The 12,173-nt window shown below is 38.0% G+C and overlaps 1 protein-coding gene across 1 annotated transcript in view; it reads right to left on the reverse strand.

Moving 5' to 3' along the window:
- The window catches only part of cacna1ia (calcium voltage-gated channel subunit alpha1 Ia), a 274,744-nt gene that overhangs the window by 31,154 nt on the left and 231,417 nt on the right, over positions 1-12,173 (reverse strand). The window contains exons 24-32 of the mRNA XM_082142182.1: positions 11,160-11,285; positions 10,763-10,852; positions 7,705-7,897; positions 6,769-6,920; positions 6,257-6,366; positions 5,156-5,289; positions 3,496-3,566; positions 558-636; positions 250-371 (exon numbers count right to left, since the gene is read on the reverse strand). Coding sequence (XP_081998308.1) covers positions 250-371; positions 558-636; positions 3,496-3,566; positions 5,156-5,289; positions 6,257-6,366; positions 6,769-6,920; positions 7,705-7,897; positions 10,763-10,852; positions 11,160-11,285 — 1,077 coding nt within the window. The remainder of the gene's footprint in view (positions 1-249; positions 372-557; positions 637-3,495; positions 3,567-5,155; positions 5,290-6,256; positions 6,367-6,768; positions 6,921-7,704; positions 7,898-10,762; positions 10,853-11,159; positions 11,286-12,173) is intronic.

Below are 12,173 nucleotides of genomic sequence, written 5' to 3' on the forward strand. Positions count from 1 at the left end.
TTCTGAAAATTCAGCTTTACCATCACAGGAATAAAAAAATATCTATTTTTAAAAAACAGCTATTTTAAATTGTAATAATATTTCACTATTTTTGATCACATACATGCAGTCTTGGTGAGCATAAGACTTCTTTTAAAACATTTTAAAAATCGGACAACTTCAAAGTTTTTTTTTACTAACTGTCCCCACCACTTTTTATAACAAAGGGATGCTCATGGTACTATACTACTACTCTTTGTTCTGCTGTACCTTCATTATGCCGTTCCAGTTATCACCAGTGGAGACCTGAAAGAGGGTGAGGAACGCCATGCCAAAGTTCTCAAAGGTGGCGTGACGACTCATGCCCTCACATGGGTAGTCCTGGTTGCACACTGATGGGAACAGATAGAGACGTAGAGAGAGTTTGTATTGTTGCATATTATTGTGAATGTTTCTTTTCACCTAAAAGCTTTGTCTCAATGTAACATATGCAGTTCTGCCAAATTCAGCTTTGAACTCAGAAGAACCACAAGTAAGTCAGTGAGGATAGGAGTTAAAGAGGAATAGTATGTGTTTACCCAGCTCTCCAAACAATTCCACCCCCAGTGCAGCATAAATGAAGAACAGCAGCATGAAGAGGAGGCCAAGGTTCCCCACCTGAAACACACCAATCAAGACTGAAACCAGCACACATGCACTCACCCTTAACACAATATACAGACAAGCACAAGTGCATGTATTACATTTACACTGAATCATTTAGCAGATGATTTTATCCAAAGCAAATAACAATTATCATACAGAATCCAAGAGCAGTCCCACAATCTGGATTAAGCTGAAGTAGAACACAAATAAGTTTTGTAGATTTTCGCTAAATATCTCTTATATATATATATCTATTATATTCATAAGAAATTATTTTAATAGCTTAAAGTTGATGAATTACAACACCTACTAAATACCACAGTAATCCCATAGTGCCTTAAAAAGGGCATTTTCCCCATGTTTTATGTTTAATTAAACCTTACTAAACTTTGCTATATTTATGCTTAAAGCTAAGACTAAATATTTACCAATGGGGTAAGAAAAATAAATATATTTCAAGACATACTCTCTCATTATGTTATGCAATTTTGCTTCTAAAGTAAATATATGATACAAGAATGTCCATATATTTTGGCTTGGGAAAAATTATTAAGATAAAGACAAAAAATGACCCTGAGGTTTAGTACAGATGGAAGAAGTGTCTGGAACAGACATAACAATAACAAAAAGCAACGTAATGTACATTTGAATATCTCTGAGTCTCTCTGTAGTCATAGTCTAAGGGACCGCTGTAGCTGTTTTCCAGCAGCAAAATTAAGCAGAACAAATTTGTGTTTTAACAGAAAACTCATAAATGATGGATGGTACCTGTGGTCATGTCAGAGATACAGCTATGGGAACAGAATTACCTTCTTAATGGAGGAAATTACCTGTGTCCTAATGCGGCCAAAGCACATGAAACATCATGTTAGCTACGCTAATGCTAACACACAAGCCTGTCAAGAATATTAGCATTGGAGTTCAGGGTGTGTCCACTGCTGCACAGGCAGCTCAAAACAAAAACAAAAAGATGAGACAAAACCAAAGGTGATAAAGAATTACGGCACAAGTGCTAACAGCTAGCCTAAACTGCTGGTAATTATGAAAACTGTGTGAGAGAGCTATAAACATGTAAAATGGTGAATGAAACAATCAGCTTACATCACATTATTGTAATTTGTATATGTGGCGTGCCAGCGGGTATGATGAAACAACAGCTGAACTTTATTACCATTTAATGCTTAGTATCAAACGTACAAACCAATGCTACAAAATGACAAAGTCATTTTGGCTTCAAGATGTCAAAGGGAAACATTATGACTTAACAGAATCAGGATGTGTGCACAATAGCGGCAAAACTGCTGGCTCTCTGGCTGTGTTTCAATCTAGAATGAGCCTATGATTACCAAACATGTAGTCTAGTACAGTAGGCATCTTACAAGGCTTTTCACTATAAAGCACAACATATTGGTTAGGCAGCTTAGAAACAACACAGATGGTAAATCCACACCATTTTATATATATTTTGGTACTAAATGATTACTATATTCATGCACCATAGGCACTCCAAGGTGCTTCAAAGAATTCAATGGTACTACGTCCATAATACTTTTATTCAGCAAGGAATCATTCAATTGATCAAAAGTAACAGTAAAGACATTTATCATTTCTATTTCAAATAAATGCTGTTGTTTTGAACTTTCTATTAATCAAAGAATCTTGAAAAAAGTTTCCAGTTTCCACAAAAATATTAAGCAGCACAACTGTTTTCAATATTGATCATAATACATGTTTCTTGAGCACCAAATCATTTCTGAAGGATCATGTGACACTGAAGACTGGAGTTATGATGCTGAAAATTCACATGGAAATATCACAGGAATAAATTACATTTTAAAATATATAGTTAAATTGAAAACTGTTTTTAAAATGATACAACTTTTAAATTATAATCATATTTCACAATTTTATTGTTTTACTGTATTTTTGATCAAATAAATGCAGCCTTGGTGAGCAAAAGAGACTTCATAATTTTTTTATTTTTTTTTATCGTACTGACTATGTCTACTGCAAAACTAAATCAATATGAGGACCACAATAAGGTTAAATGATATAGGATAAATTAAAGTCAATTTGAAGCTTATGCGGAATGAGCAGTATCTCTAAGAGAGTTGTAAAGGAAATGCACAGGAGTTTCTGGAACGATGTACTAAGTAAGAACTGTGTGGTAGGAATGTGTGCCTGAGTAGATCTTTAATCAGCTTCAGCGTTAATTACCTTACAGATGCCATGGGGATAAGACATTGGGCCCAGCAGTAATGAACAAGGGATCGATATCCACAGAGGAGAGACGCAGTTCTCCACTGAAGCAGTTACCACTCTGTGACGACTTAGACGACAACAACACTCTGTGTTTGATTATGGAACAGTTCTGATTGCTTTATGGAGTCTGTGTGAACTGCTTTCTTTTCATATTATTTCTTTCTTCAAACTTTGTATTTAATTTTTTTAAATATTCCTCAAACTCATCTATGCTCTATGTAATGGGAGAAGGATCTTTCTATCCAGTCTCAACTTTTATTTGATTCATTCCTTTTTTTAATCTTTTTTTTTTAAATGCCATTTTATGTTGTGCTTTAAAGTTTGTTATTTATGTATCCTTGTTGAAAAAAGCCATGAATAAGATGAGTGTGTGTGTGTGCGCACGCAAAAGCAGGTACTGGTACTTTATTCTTGCTTTTGGGTTATTATCCGCCCTGAGCAAGTTTGTGGTTCATATGAGTCACCAATTTTCATGGGCCAATGAGCAGCCTATTCTTGTTGTCAACAAAGCTTGGATAACTTCCTCTTCTCAAGACAAAATGTGACTAAAAGGGGGGTGGGGGGAAACAATGTAATGCTTCATCAGGGGGTTTGCAGTGGTATCATCACCTGTGGCAGGGCTTGGACTACCGTATCCAGCAGCGCTCTCATTCCCGTGGCCATCTTTAACAGCTTTAACACTGTCGAGAGAGAGAGAGAGAGAGAGAGAGAGAGAGAGAGAGTTAGTTACAGAGAGTTCAACAAGGCAGCTCAGTGAGTGTGTGCATGTCTACAATGCGTTGATCATTTCAGAAGAAGAAAAACAAAAAGGCATATAACAGACAAGGATCCCCCCACCCCTACCCCCACCTTGGTTTAATTCTAGCCTAAACGGCTAATGAGGAGAGAAGGAAAAGGTCAGGGCTAAAATTAAACCCTCACACTGCCGCCCTCTCCCTGTACAAATGTAGAGTGATGGCACACTGGCTCAGTGATGGCTGTGGACAACAGCAGGATTAAATACCAGATTAAACTCTAGACAAACAGATCAATCCTCAATACAGCATCACTGACCTGTGCAAAATACCGTTTTGGTATGATGGAGTTTATATTTTTAAGGCTTGTATTGGGTAACGAGACAAACGTAAGATTCATCGGCTATTAAGGACAACACATGGGCCACTGATCAGGTATTAGAGGGAAATGGGGGGAGAAAACGATTGATTTGAGGAGACAAATATAATTTGGCACTGGAGATAAACCACAATTAAACCACATTTCATAACAATATTCTGTACTTGAAGTGAGTTAATTTGTGTTTCAGGCTGGTGTTGTGTTTCATTTATGTTTTCACGCTCTGAGAAAGGAAATAAGGCAATTTGATCTGATCTGGAGAACAATGTAGAATAAATATATCTTTGCCATTTATTAAGGTAAAAGATTAAGGGACACGATAAAACACATTGGGCTGTGGTTCTCATGTAGGGGATGAAGTTCAAATCCAGCTCGCAACATATTAGTCTCATTACTACTTTCACTCCCCATCATTTACTGTTCCTTTGCTACTTGCCAATCAATAAAAGTGATAAAGGGCTAAAAATAAATGAATACAGATAAGAATACAGGCTGTGGTGTGTGACAATAAGCACTTGTGGAGATTATGCTGAAATGGATGTGTGACAGGGGCAATTCTAGGATTTCAGTCGTATCTGAACACAAGCTGAAGTGGGTTAGAGGAATATTTCTTGCTTTAAGAGCAAGAGGTTCTGAGTTTATACTTGCTTGATATTTAAACAAAACAATCATATATACAGTATACAGTATATATACACATTAAAATAAGTATATATATATATATATATATATATACACACACATACATACAGTATATATCTACTTATTTTAATTAATTTCTTGTCTTGTATAGTTTCTGATCTTATAGTTATATATATATATATATATATATATATATATATATATATATATATATATATATAATGTTTATTTCATATTTTCAAGTACAGGCTATATAAAGGAAAAAACTAGAGATGGACCTCACTAATCAACTAGTCTGTTGTTGGATTGGTCAACCGTCATTACCATCCTTACTGGTAAGGGAATTCAGAGTGGAAGAAAAAGCAAGCATGCATGCATGAGGAAAGATCATCCCATAAATCACATATTTTAAGGGCTCTAAGAGTTTAATGACATTTTTAAGGTGGCTGAAATGTCAGCAGCTATGATGAGTGGTGTTACCCAGTGGTCAGCGTCTTGTGTTTGCGTGACTAACCACGTGCGATGCGTAGGACCCTCATAATGCGTATGATGGTGGGGTTGATGGGCAGAGCAGCACTGATCTCAATCTCCTCCAGTATGATGCCCATGATTGACAACAGTACTATAGCTAAATCCAGCTGGTTCCACCTGCACACATACACAGGGGACAGATTTGCTTAGTTATGCAAAATATCAACTTCCATGCACTCTGAATCCAACTTTTCTGTCTAGTTTCATTTCACTCTGGTAACATTTGAAGATCGGTCTGGTCACACAGTTGGCTTGGGACCTGAATTGTTGCTGGGGACCACTTAATAACATCCAATTAGGGAGAATTAAGGCCCCACTCCAGCATAGGTGACCTCATTCACTAATGCAGGACGAGGGACGGCTCGTTTTTACACTACAGCAAAAATCACATTTGCCCACATCTGCGGTGCTGGAACCAGCCATGGCACACCTGTCTGCGCACACACCTCTGCCATCCAGCTCGTAATTGTGACCTAGTTAAGAGGCATGGAGAGCTACGACAATAAATAATGGCTTGTTGAATGCTTTCTAGTGTCAGACCCAAATATGCGTGAATAAAAAAGACAAAGTGTGTTGCGGCGTGAGCCTGTGTTTTTTTTGTACTCTCAAATGGGTCAAGACCATATATTCTAATAAAATAAACTACAAAATGCCAGGATGTTTAGACCTCGTGCTTTCTCAATGCACCTTATTACATGCCAGTATTAGTTTATGACAAGCCAGAGGAACCGCTCTTGTAGTCCGCCTAATGATAAATAGAAGTTCTATTATGTAAACAAACACAGGAGAGAGATTTCATTAAACCCTCGAGACAAATAACCATGTTCACTCTCGCATTCACTGTAGTCAGGTGCGTTTTGTCCTATTAACACCACGCAGGGCTAATCTAATTTCTATCTGCGTCATAAATGCAACAGCAGAAGCAATATTTTGCCAATAGCACACCCTCCAGTGACTCCAGAAAACAAAATAAGAGGATTCGGTCAGGTGGAATCAACATCTGATGAATTCATTAAATCAATTAGCGATCGTAGGAGAGAAAACGTGAGGAGATGAAAGATGAGGAGGGGAATGAACTGAATACCTGTCTTTGAAGAAACGTCGGAAGCCAAACGCGATGAGCTTCAGGACAGCCTCCAGCACAAAGGTGCTGGTGAAGAAATAATTACAGTACTTGAGAGTGATCTCCAGAGACTGGGGGGGAAGGAAACATACAGATGGAGAGGAAGCCAGAGAGACAGGAAGAGAACAAGAGAGGTGTGAATGATTAAAAGACTTTCGCCTCAGGTTCATAAAGTCATTTTTACATTAACTATATAACAATATCATGTATTCTATGAATGTCTGTGTAAAGCCCAAAAAATTTAGACAAGTCACATGCGTTTATGCAATGGTACTGTATGTGTTTTTCTCAAATTAATAGACTCCCAGAGTGACAGGGAAATTTCTGAATTGTGAACAAAACTGTCTCACTGAAATCAATAGCAATAACAAGGCAAGCGATATACTGTAAAGCCAAATCAGCAATGATGGCTTTAATGATAACTACACAATAATAAAGATTATTTAGAGGATGAGGCCTGCATTTTATCTTACATGAGGCTGGCTGTAGTGCTCCAGTGACATAGTCACAACATTCACACAGATGATGAAGGTGATGAAGATGTCCAGGTAGTGACTGGTGCACAGAGTGTGGATCATCAGTCGCACATGACTGTAACTGGCATAATAGGGCAACTTCTGCGCCTCTGAGAGAAATGAGTAGATTAGTTTAAATTGAGTAAGCACACTTTTTGACAACAAATATTTAAAGTGTGTATTTTCAACAAATGGAATTCAAACAAGTTTCATTACTACTCCTTCGTCTGCCACTGGCCGGTCAAACATATAGTCCCGCCCCCAAATATATGCCATTAGTTAAGCTGAATGTTGTTGTGACACTCAAACAAAGATACATTTTTTGATAGCGCTACAGAGCCACAGTGCTTACACTTTTCTGAAAATCAATCAACTAAAGGATTCATTTTAGTTATCTCTGCACATTAATTGGCACAGGAGAATATTTGACCATAAAAAAAATGTATTATACAAAAAAAGTCTGTATGTGTGATGAAAAGGCTACTCTCTGGTCCATAAACTAGATATTTTTCTGCAGAGGAAAGACGCATCACAGAACACACCTGTACGGTATCTCCATCTGGCTAACGCTATTATGAGATGTCTTGAGAATTAAACTGGTTATTCAGCATTAGTGTGCAAATCAAATCATCTCTTTTCATTTACAGTCACTATGTTCCTTCATCCACCTGTATGTTGGAACCCGTAAGGCCAGTAGGGCTGTGGCCCAACATTCTTCAGCATGTCTAATATCAGTAATTGTATTTTTTTTTGTCCCAAAATTAAATATAAATATAATATATAGTTTTTCCTAAACTGAAAACAATATTAAACTGACCAGGAGGTTATTATTATTACATTATTGACCCATAAAAAAAATTTACTTAAAAAATAAATAAAAATTATTCTCCTTACTCCGTCTCTTTTTCTCCATGCGTCTCAGTCTCTTCTCCTCTCTCCTCTTGGCCTCTTCCACCTCCTGGTTCTGTCGGCACTTGTGGAAGTTCTCCACCACTACTCCAACAAACATGTTCAGCACGAAGAAACTGACGATCAGTAGGAACGATATGAAGTACAGCAGCATCCAGGGGTTGTTATTGGTTATGGGCTGAGACAGAAAGAACGGTGGATGAAAGAGTTAGGAAAATCAGAAATAAACTGGATTTTTTTGAAGAAAATGTGAATGCCGCTTGCCTTCTAGGTGGTTGCTAGGATTTTGCTAGGGATTTGAGGTGGTGTTAAGGGTGGTCACCAGAGTGTTATGCTTTTGCTGTGGTGTTCAAGGTTCTAGGCATTTGCTAAAGCTTTCTTTGTGGTTACTAAAGTGCTGCTTGGATGTTCTACTAAGGATGTTCACCTGTCAACTGACAGGTTAAAAGGGTAAAGCCATTGCTATGGTGTTCAAGGATGTCACTAGGGTGTTGCTAGGCATTTGCTACGGTGTTCAAGGTGGTCACTAGGGTGTTGCTAGGCATTTGCTACGGTGTTCAAGGATGTCACTAGGGTGTTGCTAGGCATTTGCTACGGTGTTCAAGGTGGTCACTAGGGTGTTGCTAGGCATTTGCTATGGTGTTCAGGGTGGTCACTAGGGTGTTGCTAGGCATTTGTTATGGTGTTCAGGGTGGCTGCGTCTCACTAGGGTGTTGCTGGGCACTTGCTAAGGCTTTCTTGTGATTACTGAGGTGTTGTGGGTGCTGCTAAGGATGTTCACCTGTCATCTGCCTGGTTAAAATTGTAAAGCCATTTTTTAACACAAATATAAGCCCACCTCTACTCAATGAATCCTATTTTAACGATATAAGAGCATGGTCTAAAGCGCACGGCGCAAGTGCACTTAGGGCGTGTCCGAATCCACTTTTGCTAGTTTAACGACGAGAAAAATGGTCTGAGCACCCGGCGCATGGTCTAAAAGTGTTGTCCCTATTCTCTTCATGAGTAATAGGTGTGTTTTGGGCCGTAACGTGCAATAAACCAGTCAGAATCTCATCTCCCATTCCCTTTAAAAGCCCGTTTCGCTAGCGCCATGGCGGATTCGCTATTTACATGCGGGCGGAATTTGACAGCGGAAAAACTGAACGCTTCTCTAGTGAGGAAATGGATCTGCTCGTGCACGAGGTTAAAGTGCATCACCTATGGGACAAATTGTACGCGCGTTGTGGACCCGCCTATAGGCGCACATTACAAACACCTTCTTTAAATAGCAAAAAATATAGACCAGGTTTCAGTTGGTCAGTGGCGCAGTCTATTTCAGTTGCCTCAAAATAGCAACGTGCCAACAATGCGCCTAAACACACCTCGTTTTCAAACTAGCATGCCCATGGACGCACAAATGCATTTGCTATTTAAACAACAAGGCGCAGATCGTGAAAATGATAACTGTGTTGGGCTGAAAATAGCAAAACACACTTGCTAGTTTCTGGCATAGCGCAAACAGTGGCAAGTTTGACGAGAGTGACGAAAGGCTGTAAAGAAAGCGTATTTGGAAAGCCCTTATATGGAGATGGTTTGGGCATGTTTTATGCGAATGACTAACCTTGTGCATTCGGCCGCTCATTTAGAATACTCCAAATACACTAAGATCAGAATGATGTCAAGAAAAAATTCATGTGCGTACGAACGTGTTGTGAATTAGGCAGAGATTTTTCGTGAGAATTTCTCCTTTGCATACAAATGCAAATTAATCCACGGAATTATTAGTGAATGAGACCCAATGCTTTTCTTCACAAGTACCACAAAAACAACACAAGAAACTGGCTAGAACACAGAGCTACCTAAAATTTAATTCAAAAAGATAATCAACACAGCCTTGAGTAAAAATCAACATGCAGACACTCATGAGCTTAAGGGAAATTGGTCAAATTATGGTAAAGTGAATTTAGGTGCAGCTTTTACTTGGTTGCTTAGCAGCAGCGTAGAGCGAAACAAAGAAGCCAAAGTCTAAATTGGCTCATTCTAAAACATGGGATGAGAAAGCACACAGTACTCTGCACATTTCCATCTGCTTCCACACATAGATTACATCCTGCAGTGGACTCTTGTGTGACAGAGATGATGCAGTGGGGAAATTACACATGCCATTTAATCCATGAGTTTTTTTATCTGCCCTGTGTTTGACTACCTAGAGATGTTGGGCTCTTCTAGTGGGAGAGAGTCTGGCTTCAGGCCTACACGTAATCATAATGTGCTGGTCCCTAACTGATGCAAGCTCACAGCTTTTTGAATTGAGGACTCTTGAAAATCATTGCTTTTCAGCTTCAGAGCCAAAAGCCTGTTAGTATTCATGAAGCTGATTGTGTGTATTCAGGATTAAATATTCACTGTTGAGTGCTTATTCCTTAAAGCTCTTTATTTCAGTTGAAAGAAAGTGACTTTTGTTTGGTTCAGAGATCTTTTAACACTTAATAAGTACCTAATTCTGAAAATAAATTACATTTTATAACTTGTCAAAGCTTACTTGTATTATCTTGGCAACAGAATATCGTTTTTTAGCTAAACAAGGTGGTTTTGTAATTTTCATTTATATTTAGCTTTAATATATTGAATTCATGTATTTTATTTTAGAACAATAAATACAATTTATCAATTCTCTACAAATATTTTATTATTAACTATTATTATCATCATTGTAGGTAGAATACTGTATATTTATTTTCTATTTTTTCCTGCTTAACTAAAATCTGATGACTCTTTTAAAACCATTGCGTTGTGTATTTTATAAGCTCTGTGTGATTAAATTTGTATTGCCACTTTACTGTACTTTTAAAAAGTCTGTATAAATGTGCCCGTTTTGCGTTAATATTGCCCACAAACCTTATACGAGAGGGCTGGCTGTGAAGGTTCACTGTGATATAAATATGCAAATTGATGACAAAGTCCATCCGACATTGAATGACCACCATTTGCATTCGCCCTGTCGGTTTTATCAGGATGGCAGGATGGGAACATCAGTGAACATGTTACATGGGAACATTACCTGCTGGTCCACTGCCACTGCATCCAGACCATGATACATGATATTGACCCAGCCGTCCTTCGATGCCAGTACAAACAGGGACATCAGAGCCTGTAAAAACATAAACACACATTCATATGAGCACATACAAGGACAAACGGAAGTATGGAGATGGATGGAAAGACAAGTCGGACAAGCAAAGATAGATGGAGGTTGAACAGACAAATAAGGTGCAAGGACAGATAGACAACCATGTGATGCAAAAAAGAAAACAATGACAGGTCATTCGGATAAAGATGCACACACAAATAAACACACTATGTATATTCATCAATAAAGTTAGATCAAACAAAGCAACACATTGAGTTGCTCAGAATCGTCGTGTAATTTGATAGGCCCAGTCAGAGAACAAACTAACCTGCCCCAAGTTGTCAAAGTTGTACTTGTGATGGACCCACTTGTAATTGGCCGAGATGCAGTCAGACCTGTTGGTGATGTTCTTGACATCCAGGCCCAAGCAGTAGTAGAACTTGCCTTTGAAAAGCTATTGAGGCAAAAGAAATGGCACACACTTCATGTCACTCAACGCTACACATCTCAAGCATCTTTTTAATAAAACTGTCAGAGCACTGTTGGATATTTAAAAGAAAAAGTGTGTTATGAAAGAAGACCAGCAGAAAATAGGAAAACATTCTCTATGAAAAAAGAACAAGATATAGCACTAAAAAGAAATGAGAACAAATAATGAAAAAAAAAAAAATGAAAAGAAACAGAAAGCAATGGTGTAAAGACAGAAAGGGTGTGATAGTGTATTTAAGCAGAAAAAAGACAAAAGGCATTGGGAACCCCTGGGGTATCATTTATCTTTTTTTTTTTTTTAGATCGCACCAGTGGCAGGCTTACTTAGGTAAGATAAGAGATCAACAAATACAGAAATGAAATAAAGAAATAATATAAAAAAAATATATCTTTTTAAGAGGTAAGTAATGTTATTGCACCAAGTACACCTGGCTGCAGCCTGCAGAATGGGGCGGGGCTGCACGTGTCACCCCTCCCTATACCTACTCTGATTGGCTTGATCGTCTTTCAAAGGGATACATGATAGGAAATGTGTTTGTAGTCCTTGTGTTGCACGAGTATACTGTATGTCGTTCAAATCTATATGAACAGGAAAAGCAGTGCAGTTTTAACAAAGCCTTCGTTATAATGCACAGAAGAAGAAAAAAACATTACCATGTATCTCGCAATGTCCCTAAAATGATTGTTTTGCTAAATAAAGCTGGTCTTTAGGCTAATGCACAAACATGTATTGGTTGATTATCCACAGCAGCAGGGTCAGGTAAAGGAATTAATTATGAATTAAATAAGTCACAAAATGTGCTTGCTTCATATCACCATAGTATGACAAAGAAAATTAAAAAGATGTATCAGT

The sequence above is a fragment of the Leuciscus leuciscus genome (genome assembly GCF_965113295.1).
Source record: "Leuciscus leuciscus genome assembly, chromosome: 1".
In the NCBI taxonomy this organism is placed as follows: Eukaryota; Metazoa; Chordata; class Actinopteri; order Cypriniformes; family Leuciscidae; genus Leuciscus; species Leuciscus leuciscus.